Below are 21,132 nucleotides of genomic sequence, written 5' to 3' on the forward strand. Positions count from 1 at the left end.
CTGGGGGGGTCCTACTGCTGAAATACATTGCCAGTCCTTTTTAAAATTTTTATTTTATTTTACTTTATTTTATTTTATTTTTTGACGCTGGGGATGGAACCCAGGGCCTTGTGCATGTGAGGCAAGCACTCTACCAACTGAGTTGTATCCCCAGCCCTTTGTTTTACTTTTGAGACAGGGTCTCACTAAGTTACTGACCTTGAACTTGAGATGCTGCTCCCTCATCGCTGGGATTACAGGCGTGTGCCACCGCTTCCCACAGTGTCCTTACTCTTAGAATGGACAAAACAAACTTCTAGCTCTGCATCCCTGTGACATATGTAAATATAAATCTCAGAAGATATAATCACAAACTCAATAAGTACTTTTTGATTGTGAAGATAATGAAGAGGAAGAGTGATTTCATATCGTGGCTTTCTCCTTTTCTTTCAGTTACCTGTATTTCCTGTATTTCAGACCAGTATTTCCTGGTCTTGTCATCATGTGCCCTATTTGACTGAGGCTGGTGTGTGGGGGGGTGGTACAAGAAGCTTCCTGAAGGCCACTCACCCAAGGCAGGACAGGACAGTGACTTAGTCCTGATGAGCTCTCACAAGCAAGATGTCCTCATGAGTGTCCAGGGTGCCCCCAGCGTGGGGATGGGGGCTGAGTCATATCACACTTCACCAAGTGCCTCCCGTTCCCCGAACCCTGCCAGCCTCTTGAACTCCCCAGATCACTCATCAGCCCCGCGGGCCATGGTTCCCACACTGTGCCCTGAGAACAGACCCACGGGGTCGAGAGAGGTTAGGAGAAGGCTCAAAATTAGTCACAAGCAGCAAAGCAGAGACCCACACAGCCCTTGTGCCAGCCTTTGCCCAGATGCTGACCTTTCAGAACCTACAACAGCTCCCCTCGCCTCCCCTCCACGGATGGGAAGGGTGGCCTGGGACACTCCCCTCCTGAGTCCAACCTCGGGGTGGTTTGTCTAAAACCCCTCCGCTTACCCAGTGCTTTCAACAACATGAGCATCTTTGATCTGTGAGGGAGCTGGAGCGGGTTTTATCAACCCGATTCTTCAGGTGAAGACAATGAAGTTCGGGAGGCTGAGGGATACGCTGGGACAGGCAGCTTGTGGTGGCAGAGTGGAAGCCCGGACCCAGGACTGCTCTGGCTCCTGTGCTTTAGCAGTTTTGTTATTTGTTAACTGCACTCAAAAAATGCTTATAGAGCCAGGTGCGGTGGCACAGGCCTGTAATCCCAGCGGTTCAGGAGGCTGAGGCAGAGGGGTCGCAAGTACAAAGCCAGTCTCAGCAATTTAGCCAGCACTTAGCAATTTAGCGAGACCCTGTCTGCAATACAATATGAAAAAAGGGGCTGGGGATGTGGCTCAGTGGTTAAGCATCCCTAGGTTCAACCCCCAGTACCCTCCCTAAAAAATGCTTATAGAAAATTTTGAAAATAAAGAAATGAATGGGGAAAGGATCATAATGCTCTTACTCTAACATAATTATGATCACATTTATTGTATTTCCGGGTAGCCTTGCTTTTGTGCCCTTCTCTGAGGCATAGCTGTTATAGCACACATAAAACGCCACCTCCTTTCTTCTACTCTTCACATTCCATCACATCATCTCACCAGATGGCTTCGGCCTGATGCAAAGCAGCCACTGTTTCACATACTCATGGAGCCTCTGTTCTGCTGCAAGACAAACAATCAACACAAAAATAAAACATATAACCAGGTGCAGTGGGGCACACCTGTAATCCCAGCAACTCAGGAGGCTGAGGCAGAAGGATCACATGTTCAAAGCCAGCCTCAGCAACGTAGCAAGGTGCTAAGCAACCCAGTGAGACCCCATCTCTAATAAAATACAAAAAAGGGCTGGAGGAGAGGTGGCTCAGTGACCTCTGGGTTCAATCCCTGGTACCAAAAAATAAAAATAAGTAAAATAAAAACATATAGCACTCCATGACTGAGCACTAAGAGAAAAAAACTACACTTATGATGTTTAAACTTGAGAGATGAGAAAGAAAAGATCAAAAGATAGTTTTTATCAAAAGGACCATGTAATATTTTCCTTTAACAAAACCAGTGTTAACAATTTTATAACCTCTAGATTTGACATGTGTGAATGTATTTAACATGTAATTTTACCTTTTAATTCATCAACATTTTCTAACCTCTCTTTAAATAACATTTTAAAATTCACATAATACTCTATCATATTCATGAAGATATAGCACTCTTTAGTTTTTAGATACCAGGGATTGAACTCAGGGGCACTCAACCACTGAGCCACATCCCCAGCCCAATTTTGAATTTTATTAGAGACGGGGTCTCATTGAGTTGCTTAGCACCTCGTCTTTGCTGAGGCTGGCTTTGAACTCGCGATCCTCCTGCTTCATCCTCCTGAGCCCCTGGGAGTAGAGGTGTGTGCCACTGTGCCCAGCAGATACAGCACTGTTGTTGGATATTTAGAATGTTACCTTCCAGGTTAAAGTCTTTAAAAAGAAACTTCTCTACCTTAGTGCATTAATTTTTTACTATTTAGTATTATTGCATTAGAGGAGTGGCAGAGTGAAAGAACATCAACAGTCGTGGGGGAGACGATAGGACTGTCATTTGCTTTCTGAAAGAATCTCTTTGTACTGCCACCAGCAAAATAGGAGAGAGTGCTCGTTTAGCCAGTTCCTGCATTTTTGTTCCTTATCTTTTCCAGTGGGAAATAGGAGCTCATTCTCATCTGGAGAACATGTTGGTATATAACACATTTCCAAGGAACACATAATAAACCACGTCAGTGATCTATGCAAAGGGAGTGAATTTCTCTCCACATCTCATAGTTCTATGGTGGAGGGAAATGCTGAGTTTCAATAATTACTGCTTCAGGGACACGAAAACCCTCTGGGGTAGGGAGGAGTCTTCTTCCTCTGTGTCTTCAGGGTGTACCAATAGTTTAGGGAGAACTTGACAGATAGAGAGGTGGGGATTGATCCCAACAGCCAAGTATAGAGCCTTTTCTGTAAGCTGAGACTTGGCCACACACTCCCAGATAAGAGTCAGCTTCCTTGTTCTGGAAGTTCAGGGGCCTCTGCCATTGGAAAAGGGAGTAACTTCCTACCACAGGGAGCAACGGCGAGGATAGGAAGGGCCATGATATTACCAAACTCCCAAACATGAAAGTGTCTGTAATACATCTTGCTGGCACAGTGACCCCAGTTGCATGGCTTCCCTTGCAGGCTGTATGGGAGAAGCAAGCATAGATGCACTTTTCAGCTTGACTTAGGAGCAGCAGACAGGTAAGGTCAAGGTGGGCTATGATGTTTAACCTGCTCCAACCCAACATATCCCAAATGCTGAAGAGAATGCAGTTATGGTATTAAATGGGTAGTGTTGGAGGTGGGATTAAACAGACTGAGAAAAAAATGCCAGGCATCAGACCCAACCAGGCGCTGAAGAGCTGATCTGAGTACCACTTCCCAGTGTCCTGTCCTTCAAGACTGGCCTTGTGGGGATCTGGCTAGGATGTGGTTCCAAAGAAGAGCAGCAGCACTGAGTCCCTCTCCCTGCACTGAGGAAATCTCTTTAAGCCAAATCTTCTTACATCAAAAGCGTAAAGAGAAAATTAAAACCCTCTAGAAACCTCAAAAGATAAATCAGAGTCTGTAAACAGCTAATTCCAGACCATTTTACTGGGAGGTCTCCTGAAGGGTAGGAGAAAAGATCCAATATGCATTTGAAAATCAAAATCACATATCTTTGAAAGACAGACACAGTGACCTGACAGGTACATTCTCTTACACGTTTTTAAACATTCTGTTACTTTCAAAATGTGAACTGTCCTTAAAAATAATGAGAATAAACAATTTGCACACACAAGTGCAGCTAGCTCTCATGGTCCCGACGGCACACAAAATACTTGTCCCCCTGAAGTCACTCTCAACTACTGAGTTGAGTTTTGTCTGAATTGGTGACCCGCCTCCTGACACTCATTTCAGTCCCACTGCTCAAGTAAAGACACATTGTCAAGCCAGGGTTAGGCAAAAGTGTTTATTGAGAAAGGTGAAGTCCCATAGAAAAATCCGGGGTTCGTGGCTAAATGAGGGGGAATCTGAAGAACTGGTGAGAGATGTCAGATCCTTCTATCCAGAGGGAAGGCCAGATGGATTTCAGGGTAAGTCCTACAGCTTTGCCAGGGAGGGGAGAAGGGTCACTAGATACAAAACCAGGGCAGGGTGTCACCCCTGGGAGTCTATCAGAAAAAACAAATTGGGTAGCTTACACTGGGGCTGGTTCCCACATCTTTAGTGAGTTGTTTTTTGTTTTGTTTTTCTATATAATTGTCAGTGAACCTTTGTTTATTTATTTTATATGTGGTTCTGAGAATCGAACCTAATGCCTCACACATGCTAAGCAAGTGCTCTACCACTGAGCTATAACCTCAGCCCTTGGTAAGCTTTTAAGATGAAAATCTGAATTGGTGATGATTAATGATACAGCCAACACAGTCATAAAGATGATAGAGTACAAAAGGGCTGTCAATTCTCATGTTCTTTAGAATTTTATTTATTTTTTAATTTATTTTTTATTTTTTTAAGAGTGAGAGGGCCAGGCAGTCTGACTTGCAGAAGGAATTTCTCAGAAGGCAAAGGCTATTCTAGGGGACCAGAGAAAACATGACCAGAGAGCTGGGCGTCAGCACTAGATATTCTGGTGACTGCTATTCTGAATGGGCCGGGAAGGAAACCCACTTCCCTTCTCTCCGGTAAATCCGTGGGTCTCCAAGTTGCTGTCTACTGAATCTCATGGGACCTTTCTTGGACTGGAAAAAAATTAGCCCAGGTTTCCACCCGGCAGAAAGAACACCGGGCCTCAGCTGCCTGGTTTGGAGGAATTCGGTCACCCCTATGAGGTTCTGCGAAAGCTGATGCAGGAGACGGGCAGCTCAGGAGGCAGTGGTGGCTGGAGCAGCCTGCTGCGGCCAAAACGGGCATGTCGGGAGAGCCGAGTCTGGCCCCCTGTGCAGTCAGTGCTCCGCTGCTGCCCATCTCCGCTCGCCTGGAGAAGCTACCAGGAGGCCGGGGCAATGTTCGGGGTGTGGGGACGGCCCCAGAACACTGAGCTGTCATCCTTGGAGAGAGAGGAGGCCGAGCTGATCCTGCGCACTTGGCGACCTGCCCTCCCGCAGGCCCCGTGCGGCAGCTGGGCGCGGAAGGAGCGGTCCAGCAGGAGGTAGATGACCGGGTTCGCGCAGCTGTTGACGAAAGCCAGGCAGGTGGCGATGGTGAGACCCCAGCGCAGCGCCAGCAGCAGAGGGCAGGGAAGTGGCAGTGCCCCCAGACGCGCCAGGTGGAAGATGGCTCGCAGGGCGCTGAAAGGCAGCCAGGAGCCGACGAAGGTGCTCTCGATGGCGAAGATGATGCGCAGCGAGTTCCTCCGGGCCCGGCCCACGTGTGGCTGCCTGCGCAGGCGGCTCGTGATTCGGCAGTAGCAGAAGAGAGTGACGACCAGGGGCAGCACGAAGGTGAGCAGCAGCAGCAGCAGGCTGAGGCCCTGGAAGACGTCGGAGGGCTCCTCCCCGCACTGGCTGCCGGGGCCCGCGGGAAGGGGCTGCAACCTTCGGTAGACCAGGGAGGGCAGGCCGGCCAGAAGCGCCACGGTCCAAACGCTGCAGCACGCAGCCAGCACGCAGCGCGGGGTGCGCAGCGGCCGCGCCTCAAGCAGCTTCACCACGGCCAGGTAGCGATCCACGCTCATGCCGGCCAGCAGTAGCGCGCCTGCGCAGCGCGTGCAGGCCAGCGCGAAGCTGCTGAGCTTGCAGAGGCCTTCGCCGAAGGGCCAGTGGCCTCCGCGCGCCGCCGCCGCCGCCCACAGTGGCAGGGTGAACACGAAGCCCAGGTCCGCGGCGGCCAGGTGCAGCACGAAGGTGTCCACCAGCCGCCGCGGCCCACGCCGCCCGGCCAGCAGCCACACCACGAAGGTGTTGCCCACCAGGCCCACTGCGAAAGCCGCCAGGTAGAGCGCAGGGATGTAGGCGTAGCCGTAGGGCAGGTCCCAGGAAGGGCACAACTCCAGCTCCTCCAGGGCGCCCGACCCGGAGTAGTCCCAGGACACCACATCCGGGCTGGGGCTCCAGGCCTCAGTGGCGTTCATGGCCTGGCCTTGAGACCTGCGTGGTCCCAGGCCTCGCTCCATACAGGCCGCAGTCGCTCTGAGCAGCAGGGGGTTGGCTCTTCACGGCCGGTGCCCAGCACCTCCCTTCCTGCCACCCCAGATGGAGGTGAGGCGAATGGGTGGGCAGGAAGGTGGGGAGGGAGGGTGTGAGCAGGGAGGGGCAGGCTCCTGTGGTACAGATGGTGGCCTCTGAGTTGGGGAAGGGCAGAGAAGGACAGAGGGGGTTCCATAGCTGGCTCTACAAGGAAAAGTCCTCAGGACTGGGAGAACTGTGCGGCCTCCCAGGGCGAGGTGGCCCATCGCTTCATCTATTAATCACTCAGTTTGTTAAATCGGTTTGTTATCTGATGAGGAGGGTCTAATGTCAGTTTGCAAGAGGTGGTAAGTACATTGGAATCTTCGTCTGTTCTTCCCTCCATCCTGCCTCCCCTTGCTGTTACTTTGCATCTAGAGGTAAAGAGACAGAACCTTGGTTGCGGCTTTTATAGCCCCCTCTCATTCACCTGTTTTCTAAAAAAAGGGGTCCCTGCTATTGGGTACACAGTGGATCTAGAGGAACGGGGAGCTTGTCCTTGGGGGTCTAGCTCCTGAACAGGAATTAGCCAGCAGAGCTCTTGGACTATTGTAAGCCTGCTGAGAGGGAGGGCTAAGTTTCTTAACTCTGGTGGCTTTTCTGTCCAAATCCAATCCTTACGGAGCCATGTAGAAGGGTATTAAGCCACAGAGGAAAAAGGGACAGAGTCTGGTATTCAAATCTAGCTTTTCCCCACATTCCTCCATTCTGTAAAATCCACCTATTAAGTCAACACTATAATTTCAGTGCAAAAGATGACACCAGGTGGCAACTAACAAAATATCAGATTTGTTGTCCTAAATTATGAGATGGGAGCTTGGAAGGAACAAGATCCCTTCTGGACTGAAAGAGAGGGAAGGAGTCATGGAGAAGGATGGGCATAAAGTCTGACCCTGATTGGAACATGTTCCTTCTTCTTAAGGAGGGTGCATTCGTGATACCTGAATTCTTCTAAACAGACGTCCCTCCCTCTAGATGCTGTGTTGAAACTCTTGCAGTGGTGTGTCCTCCCAGAGTCACTCCCACTGTGACCTGCAATGAGTGACTTATGCAGTGATCAACCTGGTGTTAAAAATTTCAAAGTGGATTATGAGTTTTATTTGAGTCCATCCCATTAACAGTGAAGTAGCAGTAGTGTTACGATGCCACTCATAACTTTACAGAGTCATTGCTGAGGCAGGGCAGACCCTTGAGCAGTGGCCAGACTGCCAGCAAACTGTAGTACATGTTAAAAACAATCCACTTAGAATTCAGAGCGGGATTCATAAGCAGTTACTTATGGTGGGAGGAGAAAACCGGAAAAGGCTTCCTGGGAGACAAAACGGTGAGGTCAGTTCTAGGAATGACAGCCAAAAATAGCAACAGAAAAGAGAGGAAAGGCCAGACTAGACAGAGGGAGTAAAAGGAACAAGCATTCTGAGGCAAGCAGGAACATGAACTTTTCACGGCACAAGCCGTGACACAAGTCTAAGTGTGACCGGAGCCCAGAAAGGAGGAGGGTGGCAAGGGATGAAGCAGACAAGGTCACTGGGTCCAGATCATGAAGGGGTTTGGATGTCATTCTGTAGGTGGTGGAGCGCCATCAGATCTCAGTGTGTTTTGAAAAGATCACTGGCAGAACTGTGGGTTGGAGAGGAGGGAGCCCCAAGCCAGGGAGATGGCCAAAGAGGCTGTTTTAATTGTGTCTGAAATAGGTTAGTGACAGGGCAGAAAGGAGAGGATCCATTCGAGAGAGTTGTAACATCATAGGTGTCCACAGAGAGGAACTAAGATAGGCCTGAGATTCCTCTGCTGGAGGATTGTGTGGATGTTGTCCCCTTAACTGAAGTCAAAAACAGAGAAGGAGCATGTCTGTAATGTGTTCAGGGTTATGTGGGTTTTTTTTAGGGGAGGGGGTACTGGGGATTGAATGCAGGGGCACTTAACACTGGACCACATCCCCAGCCCTTTATATATTTAGAGACAGGGTCTTGCTAAGTTGCTTAGGGCCTCACTAAGTTGCTGAGGCTGGCTTTGAACTTGCAATCCTCTTGTCCCAGCCTCCAGAGCCCTTGTGATTACAGGCATGTGCCACTGTGCCCAGCTCCATGTGGATTTGAGGTGGCCTGATGAAACAGATTTAACTATCCAAAACAAGATGTTTCTGAGAGTGAAAGAGGTACTATCATAATTAGCTTGGTCATAAACCAGGACTGTTCTTGGCAAACAGGGACATATGGCCACCCTAGGTCAAAGTCCTGCTGGTATATGGAGATTCCCAGCCAGGGAATTAGAAAATGGTTCCAGAGTCCATGGAGGGTTGAGCATGCTTCTAGGCTGTTTGTGTGAAGAATTTTTTTCTCCCACACCAATTACAAACTGGAGAAGTCAGGAAACAGAAGAGGCCAAGGAATGAGTAAATGGCTTACAGGTCTGTCCCTCCATGGGCATTGCCACTTCCAAGCTTGGGTTTCCTGGGAACACCCTCCCTCTCCCCGTGAGGGGAGAAGTCTGAGGAGCTTGCTGAAGATTCAGAACAGTTTTTCTAATGTTTGATCACATGTCTGGTGAGCAGTGCCCACATCCTGGGTGGTCTAAGGGGGCTGCAGCCTCCTTCCCTGGAAAGCCAGCACAGAGGAACCCCGATAATCAGGGGGAGGCCCAGTGCTGCTGGAATTCACTTTCCATGGGCGCATCTCAGTCTGGGGCTCAGAGAGTATGAGTGATCCTGAAAGCTAGAGATGAACAGCGAAGAAACCACCAGGTGAAAAAGAACAGTGGGTGAGCGACCCAAGAGGGGAATATAGGCAGGGGGTTGAGGGGAAGTAGAAGTAGGTTGTTTATTTTAAAAACACAGAGATTCTTGCTTCCTGGGCTGTGGTCTCATACCCAAGCGAAGTCTGTGGCCAAGAGCCTATGTTGAATCTTCTGTGCTGGGGGCCTGGGCCGGTGGGCCTTACTGAACTCTGTCTGCGTGGGAGAAAGCAACGAAGACCAGAGGCAGGTTCACTGCCCTGGGCCTGGCCTCCTGGGGTGCCCAGGATGGTTTCAGTGACCCAGGCTAACTGAGACGCTGCTTTCTCTTCTGCTCCTGGGGAGGACTCCTCACTTGATTATAGACAAGTTAACCAATAGAAACACTCATTTCTCCTGCCTGAGAATCCCAGCCACTCTGATCCCAGCCGTTCTGAGGCTAAGCCCAAGTTGTCTGTCCTTCCTCCGTCCTCCTGCAGGAGGCTTCTCCGGCCTTCTGCTCTGTGCATAACTGGAGCCACCTATCCCATTGCTGTGTGGGTCTGTCTTGTCCTGCCCATGGGATTATAATGTCTTTGAGGTGAGAGGAACTTCTCCCCATCCATCACTGTGATTGGCACTAGCCTGAGAACAGAGGCGACACTTAGATGAATAAATATCCAATGCTTTGGTCATAATGGCTTTCAGGAGGTTTACCTCTGCCCTGTCAAGGCTATAGTTAAGCTCTTACAATTTCCCACCCATATTATTTCATGTACAAATAAACCTAACCTTTTAGAAAATATTTGAATTTTGCCTCTTTCATCTCAAAAGCCATATAACCACGTTACGGAACAGAGAAGGAAAGTCATCCCAGACTTGATACCTCAACACAACTAACTGTACTTCGCATGTTGGTGAATTTGTTTCCAGCCAGGGAAGGACACATTTTCTTTTATTAAAATATATATATATTTTAATAAATAAATATATATATTTATTTATATGTATAAATATATATATATATATTTATATATATATTTTTTTAGTTGTAGATGGCAAAATACCTTTATTTTATTAATTTATTTATATATGGTGCTGAGGATCGAACCCAGTGCCTCACAAATGCTAGGCAAGTGCTCTATCACTGAACCACAACCCCAGCCCTTTTTTTTTTTTTAACATTCTTTTAGTTGTTGTTGATAGATCTTTATTTTATTTATTTATATGCAGTGCTGAGAATCAAACCCAGTGCCTCACACATGCCAGGCAAGTGTGCTACTGCTGAGCTCCAGCCCCCCAGCCCTGACATTTTCAAAAGTAAAGAATTTGTTTATAATCCCATTGTTCTTGGATTTTTTTTCGTATTACGTCAGATATTCTCCACATGTATTTTTTCACAATGTATACAGTTTTGTGGTCTGTTATTCTCAATGCTATATACATCCTCATTTTTCTATGTTGCTTAATTTTCAAAACCCTTAAACTTCAATATAGAGGTTGTTTCTAATTTTGGGAGGGGGTACCAGGGATTGAACTCAGGGGCACTTAAATACTAAGCCACATCCCCAGCCCTATTTTGTATTTTATTAAGAGATAGGGTCTCACTGAGTTGCTTAGTGCCTCACTTTTGCTGAGGCTGGCTTTGAACTCGAGATCCTCCTGCCTCCTCTCTAGCTGCTGGGATTACAGGTGTGCACCACTACACCTGGCCTGTTTCTAATATTTTTAACTAGAATAATTGCCCTTATGACCTCTTTATTTCAGACTTTTTTCATAATATAAGTGTCCTTGTATAGGTCAAAGGTTATGAAAATTTTCATTGGTTGAGACAAATTTTTTTTAAATATTCATTTTTAGTCATAGGTGGACACAATATTTTTATGTGGTGCTGAGGATCGAACGTGGTACCTCACGCATGGTAGGCGAGTGCTCTACCTCTTAGACACAACCCCAGCCCCGAGACAAATGTTTTTACAGTAATATTAATTTAGGATGTCACCGGCATTTTATGAGGGTATTAGGTTCCAAAACAATCTTGTTAGAAATGTTCATCAGTAACATATTTTCCACTTTGATAGGTAATGAGATAAACTGGTACCTCATTTAATTTGCACTTGATTACAAATAAGATGGAAAAATCTGTCCATATTTACTTCCTCACACAATGTGAACTCTCTGGTCATGTCATTCACATATTTGTGTATTATGATCTTATATAGGTGCTATTAACTTGTATGAACTATTCATTTAGGATAAATGATGATCCTCTTTGGTTCAAATATTTTTCCAAACTTTTTATTAGCTATTTCTTATTGTTTTATTCTTTCATATTATCAAATTTATTGCTGTTAGAAATTTCAGAATTTAGAAAGTTAATTTTCTTTTTGATGTAAGATCATTCAGTTCTATTGTCAAAAAATAATATTCTTGGCCTTTTTAATCCACCTAATGTGTAATTTTTTTTAGATTTCTATACAGCTTTCCTAACACTATTTTTAATTCTTTTTTTTTAGTTATAGATGGACACAATACCTTTATTTTATTTATTTATTTTTAAGTGGTGCTCAGGATTGAACCCAGTGCCTCATACACGCAAGGCAAGCCTGCCACTGAGCCACAATCCCAGCCCTCCTAATAATTACATTTGAAATACATGTTTTAGAAACTTGTTTTGTGTGTGATGTCAAATTTATGACACAGATTTCTTATATGTCATCCTCTCTCTCTCTGATCAGTGAAAAAACAGATCATTAGTGGTGACAATTTGGCTTAAATGTCAGCTTTATTAGTTGATAGCTGTCCTTTGGGCCCCAGTTCCCTCATCTTAAAATGGGCATGATAATATCTACCTGATAGGGGTCCAGTGAGGATCAAATGAGACAGCTCCCATGGAGTCCCCTCCCATTCTGGGTCTGAGCATGTAAAACCCACTCCATCCCTCAGATGGTGGCCTCACATAGGCAGGCCTGCTCTTATTTCTGGCTGTCCCCAGGGCCTGTGCTGCCTCTCCTCTCCTGGATACAGTGCTTTCTTTACATGTGGTGGGTGGGTGGTAAATATTTGGGGCATTGCACTGGGAATCCACAAAGAGAGAATCTCCATCTGGGAGATCTTCAAGACTTGATCCATCACAGTACACGGTGCCTGGTGTCACCTGCTGGTGAATTCCACAAGGTGACAGATTAGATTGTGCAGAGAATCTGCTGGCAGGACTAAAGCACAGACAGATAGTAGTCTGCCAGGTCAACTTCGGTCCTTCCTTGAATATGAGAAAAACCACAAAAACCTGTGTTGTTTCCAATGCCCTTTGTTAAATACTGATCTGGGAATAGGGAGTCAGCTGTTTTACTAACTGGTTATTAAGATGTTCCCCCAGGGGCTGGGGTTGTGGCTTAGTGGTAGAGCGCTTGCCTAGCATGTGTGAGGCACTAGGTTTGATTCTCAGCACTGCATATAAATAAATAAATAAATAAATATCCATTGACAACTAAAAAATATTTAAAAAAATCTTCCCAAAGTCCACCTACCCCTGAAACCTTGTATGTGTATGTGTGTGTGTGGTGGAGAGGGGGATAGGACAGAAGGCAACAGTAGCTCTGGTCCCTCCCCTGACACCTCACCACTTAGGTGATGTGACTGCACACACCAGGCAACGGGCCCCACCCTGGATGCCAGAGACCCTGAAGAACTTTTCAGATGTTCAACTATGGTAGAAACTTTTAGGTACTAAACACAGGGTAGCTAGCTGGGAGAGGACACTCTCTGAGCTAGACATGAGCACTCAGTTCCAGCCCCCATCTTGGAAGGGACCACTCAATGTGAAAGAGCCTGTGGCCTTCTGCCATGTGATTGTCTCAGGGCTAGATCTACCCCAGATGTCATTGTCACGGTTAGTCCTTGGAGGACATGGGGGAGGGAGTCAGGGACAGAACTAGAGGGTGGGGGAAGAGAACGTAGCTTTCAAGGAAAGTAAGACTCCTGTCTTCCACTGCAGGTTGCTGCAGCTCAAGTGTTCTTTTAAAGATAAAAAATAAACCCATCGGAAACTTGAAGCAAAAGGGAAGTCCCTCAGTATAAAAATGGCCCCAGCATAGCTGCTTGGAAAAGAAGCAACTTTTTATCTTTGTAGTAACTATTCTGCCCACACAAGCCTCTGAACTACCACTTACCATCACTGTTCAGTGATTTCACAGAATGTAGCGTGAAATCTAGTTATTGGTAGCAGCAGCCTCTCGGCATGAGTGGTAGTGGGGTGTCCCCACCACCCACCACCCACCACTTCCTATGCTGTGATCTTGCCACTGATCAATGAAACAAATCTCTAGGGTCACCTTCAACTCAGACTGACTTTGTGACCAGCCCCTTCCAGCTGTTGGGCAAGCCCAGATCAGCAAATGGAAAAGACACAAGAAGTATGACTCGGTGCTTCCCTCTCAAGCAGTTCATACATTATTGGAGGTGAGCCATAATGTACAAATAACCTTGATAAAAGGCAGATTGAAACATCCTGCTTCATATCAATGTCAAAGCAAGACAGCCTTTCTGAGATGTCTGTGGGTAGGAGCAGCCTGGTCCCAAACCCTGAGATGATTACCATCACTTCAACTCACCCCCTCCAGCAATTCAAATAAAAAATAATGCTGAACTAGAAAATAAGGAAGTTCTTGCAGTTTGCTTTTTTTCATGACTACTTCAATAATGTTTTTGTTTTTTTGGTACCAGGGATTGAAAGCAGAGGGCTTAACCACTGAGCCACATCCCCAGCCCTTTATATTTTTTTTGAGACAAGGTCTAAGTTGCTTGGAACTTTGCTGAGTTGCTGAGGTTGGCCTCAAACTTGCAATCCTCCTGCCTCAGCCTCCCAAATTGCTGGGATTACAAGGTATGCCTCCACACCCAGCTAATGAGATAACTTGACATGTCACAGGTTTTGATGTGCCTGTGAGTATTTCCCTATCAGATGTTCTGGCATTGCTGAAAACTAAGGTGGGGATAAATCTATGAGGGCTTTAGATACTGATATCTGGAGTTTTACACCGATAATAAAGCACCAAAGAAGTTTTGTCTAGTTCAGATGAGACAAGACGTAACCAATGCTTTAGAAAAACTGAGTAACAGGAGAGCACGGAGGGCAAAAATGCAAGGAGGGAAAGACCACTTGAAAGCTCTGCAGTAAAGCATGAGCTACCAGAACCTGGACACAAATCTGGTGGCAGAAAGGATGAACAGACTGAAAGAACAAATTTGAACAAAACAAATTTGTGGCATCTGGGCACCAGGTCCTTCTGTGTTGGACAGAGAGGGAGGAAGGGAAGATCTTGAAGGTTTTAGTCTTGGGAACTAGACGTGTGTCAGGAAGGAAAGTTGACTTTACTAGGCAGTTGACACTGGGTTTTTAACTAGGTGGGCTGGGGGTGACATTGGACCTTCCAGTTGAAAATGACAGCAGCTGGAGGCATGGGTGGAGCCAAGAGAGCACTTAGGAAGCAGATGTGGATTGTGTGTGGAGGTAGCAGTCAAAGCGCACAGCAAAAGCCTCCCTGCAAGGAGGTGGAAGTAGGGCAGAATGTGAAAAACTGAGGCTTGAGTGGGCCCAGAGAGAAGGGAAAGGAGAACTGGAACCCCATGTCTGGTGACCAAGCCACACCTGAGTCCTATGGAATGCTAAATGTGAACTGGAGGGAGTCAAATCAGAGAAAGCTAACTTAGGGTTTACAACTAAGGGACAAAATATCTGTAGTAGGAGTTAGAAATAAAACTCACATTTTGGACTTGACTGTGAATTCTGGACCAGGACTGGGTAGCCCTTTCACACATTCCTTCCACACATATTGACTACCTATTGTGCTGAGGCACCAATTATAAGGGTAAAGAATCAAATTACACACGTAATTCCTACTGTATACAAATATATCTGTGGTGTTACTAAGAATTCAGTGAGCCCTCCAATGAGACTGCACATTCTGCTTCTTTTATATGTAGTTAGAAAAACAGAGTAGAAATAACTGTACAGTACTTACAATAGCCAGAGACTAAGTTTGTAGTCTCTGGTTAAGACAGTAAAAAGGATGTGCAGCACAGCTTTGAACAATGTTTATAAAGAACTTATATCTCTGCAATTCAAAATTTAATACTTCACAGAAAACTAGGATGTGGCATTCTATCAGTTGACAATTAAAGATAGTCTTATGTTCTTGATAAGTCAGTTTTAATAAGATAATCTAGTACTTAAATTGCTTGCTGAACAAGATCTTCTTTCTGTTTACAGGTGAAGGCTTATCTGTTCTTTATTTTTATTCATTCCTGTTACAGCACATAGTTATCATTGTTTGTAAAGGTCTAATATAGCATTCACCTTGAGACACTGAGTTCCTTGGTGGTAGAGACCCCAACCTTGTGATCTAGCTAGCCCCTTGCATCTAATAACTCTTTCCTGGATAAATAAGATCAACCTGTTATAATTTATTTTTCACCACTTATGCTGCTTCTACATTTTTTTTATCCTCATGAATCTAGATACTCAGTGTAGCTACGTAAGCACACCAGTTTGATTAGCTGGTATTGTGTTGATGCTGGTTATGAGTGGTAGGCAAGAGAATAAAATCTGCTCTATTATTCTCAGTGTTCCTTCAGTGGTGAACCTAACTAGTATAACTGTGAGCCTGGATGTATTATTTTCTTTTCTTTTTTGGTATTGCACATCAAGGGATGCTTAAACATTGAACTACATTACCAGGCCTTTAAAAAAAAACTTTTTTGAACTTGCAATCCTCCTGCCTCAGCCTCCCAAGTTTCTGAGATTACAGGCGTGTACCACTGCTCCTAACTCTAAATATATCTAAATATATTCTTATTCCACAATATCCACAATGGCAGTGGGAAACTGCACCATGCAGACCAGTGAAGAGATGAATCAAGGCTCAGACTCCAATTGTAATGTTGCCACTTATTACACCTATTAGCCTTGAGCTCTGGACAGTTATTTATTAATCTTTCAAAGTTGCATCATCTTTATCTATAAAATGGGGCTGAAAATCTTTAAAGACAACAGTAAGTTAAATGAGAAAGCAAATTAAAGATACTTAAATTGTAAAGCAATATTTAAGTGGAGAGTTTCTATTTGTTTTGGGGTTAAGAGTTAACATTTTCCTTATATAAATGTGCAAACCCTAAAATATGAAAATTGGGTGGGACCAGCAATCAGTGCAGTTGAGTGAAACTATACACTAAACACACTGTTAATGACACATGCTGTCCTGTGTCCTTGTGATGCCTCTAATATCAACTGAAGGAAGTCACAGATTCAACCACCTAAAATAACAGACTGAAGTTAAGAAGGATAAAATAAATCACTAGCCAAGGTAACATGGTGGCTTTGCTTAACATTTTAAGGAAAAAAAAATGTTACTGGGTCTTAAAATTTTTTGTGTGAATTCATTTGCTTTTATCCTTTTCAATGCAAAGAAATAATTTCCTCCTACTTTTTATGACATAAATATAAGCCACTGTAGATGGAGATCACTTTTAGTTAAGATACCAAGGTGATATTAAACACATACAAGAAACTAACTTTTGTTGTCTGACTTTGGGAACACGGAGGTATTAGAAGGCGTATGTACCCACAGGTACAAAAAGGAGAGGACTGAAACTGGGTTCTGGGTCTCCTCTGAAGAGCAACTCTGACACACCAACCCCTGCACCTCTGCACCACACCTCTACCCTCCATCAAACTACACACAGTCATAATGTGTAGTCATAATGTCTCTCATGTCTTTTAAAAAGCAAAATTGCCATCTAACGAGACACCAAGCTATTTCTGAAGCATCTACAGATCTCTAAGGATGGTAGAATTTCACACTCATTTTATAGATTGTTTTTTTTTCAATCTCTGGTTCTTAGGTTGCAGCATTACAGTTGTTTTTCCTTTGCTACATTTTATTATTTGTTATCAATATGTAGAAAGGTTATGAAATAAAGATGGCTGTACCTGTCCACTTCAGAATATTTTCCTTGGCTCCAGGTAGGACCCATGAATTAGGTCAGGGAAGGTACTCTTGTGTGTGGGTGCCAGAGAACCATGGTTTGCGAATATTTCTCTAATATGCCTGGGTTTTAGAGTTATTTTTACTTTTGAAATTTAAAGTACTGGAAAATATTGTGGAAGTATAACTACTCTGAAGCTTGAGTGTCCCATCAAAAGGCAGAAGTCCCATGGTGGAGACCATATTAATGTCTGACAACAACAGATATTTCTTCAGATATATAGTTATGCATGGATATTTTAGTGTGTGTGTGTGTGGTGTATTTCCTTACTCTGGTCTAAATAAGCAGAATCAGCAAAATCAAAGTTAAACTTATGGAGTAACATCAGTAACATCGTGCCCAGCCAGACTGCGGCTGAGTAACAGTCAAGAACTGCCTTCTTGGGCTGAGGCTATAGCTCAGTGGTAGAGCGATTGCCTAGCATGTGTGAGGTTTTGATACACAGGACCACATAAAAATAAATAATAAAGGTATTGTGTCCATCAACAACAATAAAAGAAAGTAAACTGTCTTCTCATGGTTAAAGAAGAAAATCAAGTACATCAGCCACTTAATTTCAAAGGAACAAAGTATTAAGTCTGGCACAATTTGATTATTAATTCACCAAAAGATAGTGAGTTAATATGAATAGGATTAATGTAAAAGGAGCAAAGCACTTACATACTACATACATTTGAGCCAAGCATAGAAAGTTAGACTTTTTTACTATTACCATAAGACAAATTTTAAACAATAGCTAATATTACTAAAATTTGTTTCTTATATTTAAATTGTTAGATGTAAATATAGGCTAAGGGATAGAGAAACTATATGATGAGCTCAAATAATTTTACCCAAAAGAGACATTCTATTTAAGAAATAGAAAAAGAGTCATTTGGTGCCATGCTTTTATTCAAATGAAAGGGAAAAACTACACTTTACCAGGAAATAGCAAATATGACAGTATTTTACAGCACAGCATCTTTTAAAAAACCTGTAAGCAATGCTCTAGAGTGGACAGATAAGCACACCATACACTGTACATTGCCCAACAGTGTCCGTGAAATCATAATCACATAGCTGACTTTGGCTTTAAACAGCCAAATAAAAACTGTAACAGTCATTCTAAAACAAACTTGAAAAAACTAAGAAGAAAAAAGCTGTGTCAAATTTCAGATTTTGAGTGGCTACACTGGTAACCATGACAAATGTTTGGCAAATTTAACCAAATAATGATCATAATTTGACCACCAACGATGAAAGCACCAGTGTGTTTCAGTAAAGTTGACAAAAATCCTCAAACTTTATGAAATAGCATATTTTTCATTTTTATAATTTTAAAACATAATTTTAAAAAGCTGTGCCATAATAAAAAAATTCTGCAGACTTAAAGAAATATATCCATATTCCTTTCGCATTAATAGAGTAAAATCTTTTACTGAGAGCAATGCACACTATGGCAATATTCACATTCTACCTTTAGACATTCAATTCAATTGCTGGACATACTCAAATTTAAGAATAAAGGGTGGTCCTGTTTAGTGTTAAATAGTTCCTCCATTGTATTACATAAATTTTCTTTATTTAATCGTCAGATAATGTCAAGAAGAAAACAGCTTTGATAAGGGAATTTAATTGAAAAGAACAAATTTAGTAATATAAGATGCTTATTAAATTCTTTTTGACTATTATCCACACTTTGATTAGATTTCTTCTAATTTTTTAAACTAATCTTAATCTAGACATACATTTAATGATCATTTCTTTCTAATTGTGGTAGAAACTGTCTGAAAGGTAAAATGTGCAATTCCCCATGTTTAATATTCAGATTTTATATACACAATATGTATACACTTAAAATATAAGAGTTACATATCCTGGTCTCTTACATGCAAACAGTAGATCACAAATAGTTTTGAGCTACACATATATCTTGCACAGGTATTGGAAAAAAAATCTGTGAATTTTTTTACAGTTTTAACAAATATACATAAATATAAGAACATAAATTACAATAAAATATTGACAGCATTTGAGAAAACGTTGATAACCCAGATGCATTGATGCCTAAAAGGCCTTATAATAATAGAAAAGTACAGCTCAGGGACATCTCATTCCTAGTCTTTTTTTTTTTTTAAATAAGTAAATACATCATATGAGACATTAGTTCTCTCTCTAAACAACTCAATTAAAGAAATGTATATATTTTCATCCTACTTCCCATGAAAGAAAACAAACTACGCATCTCATTTGTGATACAATACTGTCTTTCCCCCCTAGTTTACACAGTTGTCACAACACTGAAACATAACAGGGTCACATAATCATTCAAGTCTTTTCCTGAGAATGAAGTTTTTCCCCAACTAACCCTCTGGTATACACTGTTAAAGAACAAAGATCATGTAGAGGAGATTTCAAGTGTGTCCTTATCTAAGCTGTTCCACTTGAAAAGGATTAAGAAGGAAAAGAAAACCCAATATAAGTAAGATAACATGAAGCTATTTTAAAATTAAAATGTAGCCCTTTGTACATATTTAAAAATTCTAAATATAATTTTTATATCAGTTATAAATATAATGTAAAGACCTCCCAGGTACTTGCTTCAGGAAGTCTTACATCTTCAGACTGACTACTCTCAAAGTGTCATTCACTTCTGCCAGCTTATAAAGTGACTTTAAAAGAGATAGAAAGCCTTTTTTGTTAAAAGAACAATCTAAATTACTCTGAGTTGGCCAGAAGTGGTGTAAAAACAGCACTGATTTAATCAGCAACTTTTAGTAACATATTCTTGGTTTAGCGCATGTGGTTTAAAGCGAACCTACTAGCAGCTCTTTACAACACCTCCTCTTATTTAATAGAGAAATGTTAATACTTGAGTGAATAATAAATATAATTGTAAATACTTAGAATAATAATTTTTGCAAATGCTCTAATACCATTAAAACATGAGGGTTACTGTAAAATGTTAACAATAGTGTTTCTCTTAACATCATAAGAAAGGTGCAAGTTACTTTTGAAGGTATATTTACTACTTTCATGATCTCCACATGAAACATAATACAGAGGTATCTAAGAATAAACCCCCAGGAGAGAAAAATAACCAAAAAAAAAAAAAACCACCATCCAAAGACAAGCATATACAGAAAAGGTTAAAAAAAAAAAAAAGAAGAAGAAGAAGAAGAACAAATACAACACATAATTTGTAATCCTAGCTGTATTTCAACCATATGTCCACTGTGTCCATGAGAATTCAGTGCTTCATCGTCTCTATATCAAGCAGGTAAACCTGATAGCACATACAAATCTCCATTTGGGAATTAAAATATTTTCTTCATCACTTGGACTTACCACCTCAGTGAGAATCTTCTGCATTCCAAAATACTGTGGTTTACATTCCAGTTGTTCATGACAACAGAGTTAATGTCCAGTTTTAATTAATAAAATTCTTGTTGGCAATTACAAAGATTTTCTCTAGGCAGGAAAGATGAAGTGCAAATTTACCATGAATGTTCTGAAGCAAGTATTTCCCAACTCCTATGCCTTGGTAGGTAAAAGTTTTTTGGGTGTTACTGGTCTTTTGGTCTGCCATAAATGGCTATGAATAGTAATTGCATCAACACTGGCAGATAAAGTTTTAGCAGGTATGTGGCTAAATTGTTTCCTGTCAGAGTTATATTTGTAAAGTCCCTCAATCATTTTTTTAGTGATAGACTTAGGGCCTATCCCAGTCAGTTTGTTAATTTCTTCAGTCTCTGGGCAGTAAGTATACAAAGACCTGAACTGGCAGCCTGAATCCCGGAATAAGATTAAGAAGTTGTTGGCATCTGACTTCTCCATTTCCTTTAAAACAGAAAACAAAAACAGAACAAGGTAACAATAGAAACCTTTAAATATTTTGCTGAATAAAGTGTACACAGTGATATAACATTTCATGATCAAATTTCAAGACATTTTAATGACCAGTTTTATTTTATTATTTTTTGCAGTGCTGGGGATCAAACCCAGGGCCTCAGAGATTGTAAGCATGCCCTCTGCCACTGAGCTACACCTGAGCCCTATTTTCATGACAATTTTTGAAGTCAATTCTTAGTCTTCTAGAACCAACTCGAGAGTAAACCTAACTCAATCTAGTAACTAAAACACTCCTTTCAGATTTTTATAGGCT

At 42.7% G+C, this 21,132-nt stretch overlaps 2 protein-coding genes across 6 annotated transcripts in view; both read right to left on the reverse strand.

Annotated features, from left to right (window-relative positions):
• Nucleotides 1-4,019: 4,019 nt before the first annotated feature.
• On the reverse strand, nucleotides 4,020-6,322 carry Gpr25 (G protein-coupled receptor 25). Its single transcript, XM_027945687.2, has one exon. It carries the CDS (start codon nucleotides 6,176-6,178, stop codon nucleotides 5,051-5,053), a length of 1,128 nt encoding a protein of 375 aa, XP_027801488.2. The 5' UTR covers nucleotides 6,179-6,322; the 3' UTR covers nucleotides 4,020-5,050.
• An 11,539-nt stretch (nucleotides 6,323-17,861) lies between these two features.
• The window catches only part of Camsap2 (calmodulin regulated spectrin associated protein family member 2), a 91,041-nt gene continuing 87,770 nt past the window's right edge, over nucleotides 17,862-21,132 (reverse strand). For all 5 annotated transcript variants that reach the window (XM_071600195.1, XM_027945686.3, XM_071600194.1 and 2 more), the window contains one exon: nucleotides 17,862-20,807. In XM_071600195.1, the coding sequence (XP_071456296.1) occupies nucleotides 20,502-20,807 (306 nt within the window). In that variant the 3' untranslated portion in view covers nucleotides 17,862-20,501. The remainder of the gene's footprint in view (nucleotides 20,808-21,132) is intronic.

Source organism: Marmota flaviventris, chromosome 12 (assembly GCF_047511675.1).
Source record: "Marmota flaviventris isolate mMarFla1 chromosome 12, mMarFla1.hap1, whole genome shotgun sequence".
Taxonomy (NCBI): domain Eukaryota; kingdom Metazoa; phylum Chordata; class Mammalia; order Rodentia; family Sciuridae; genus Marmota; species Marmota flaviventris.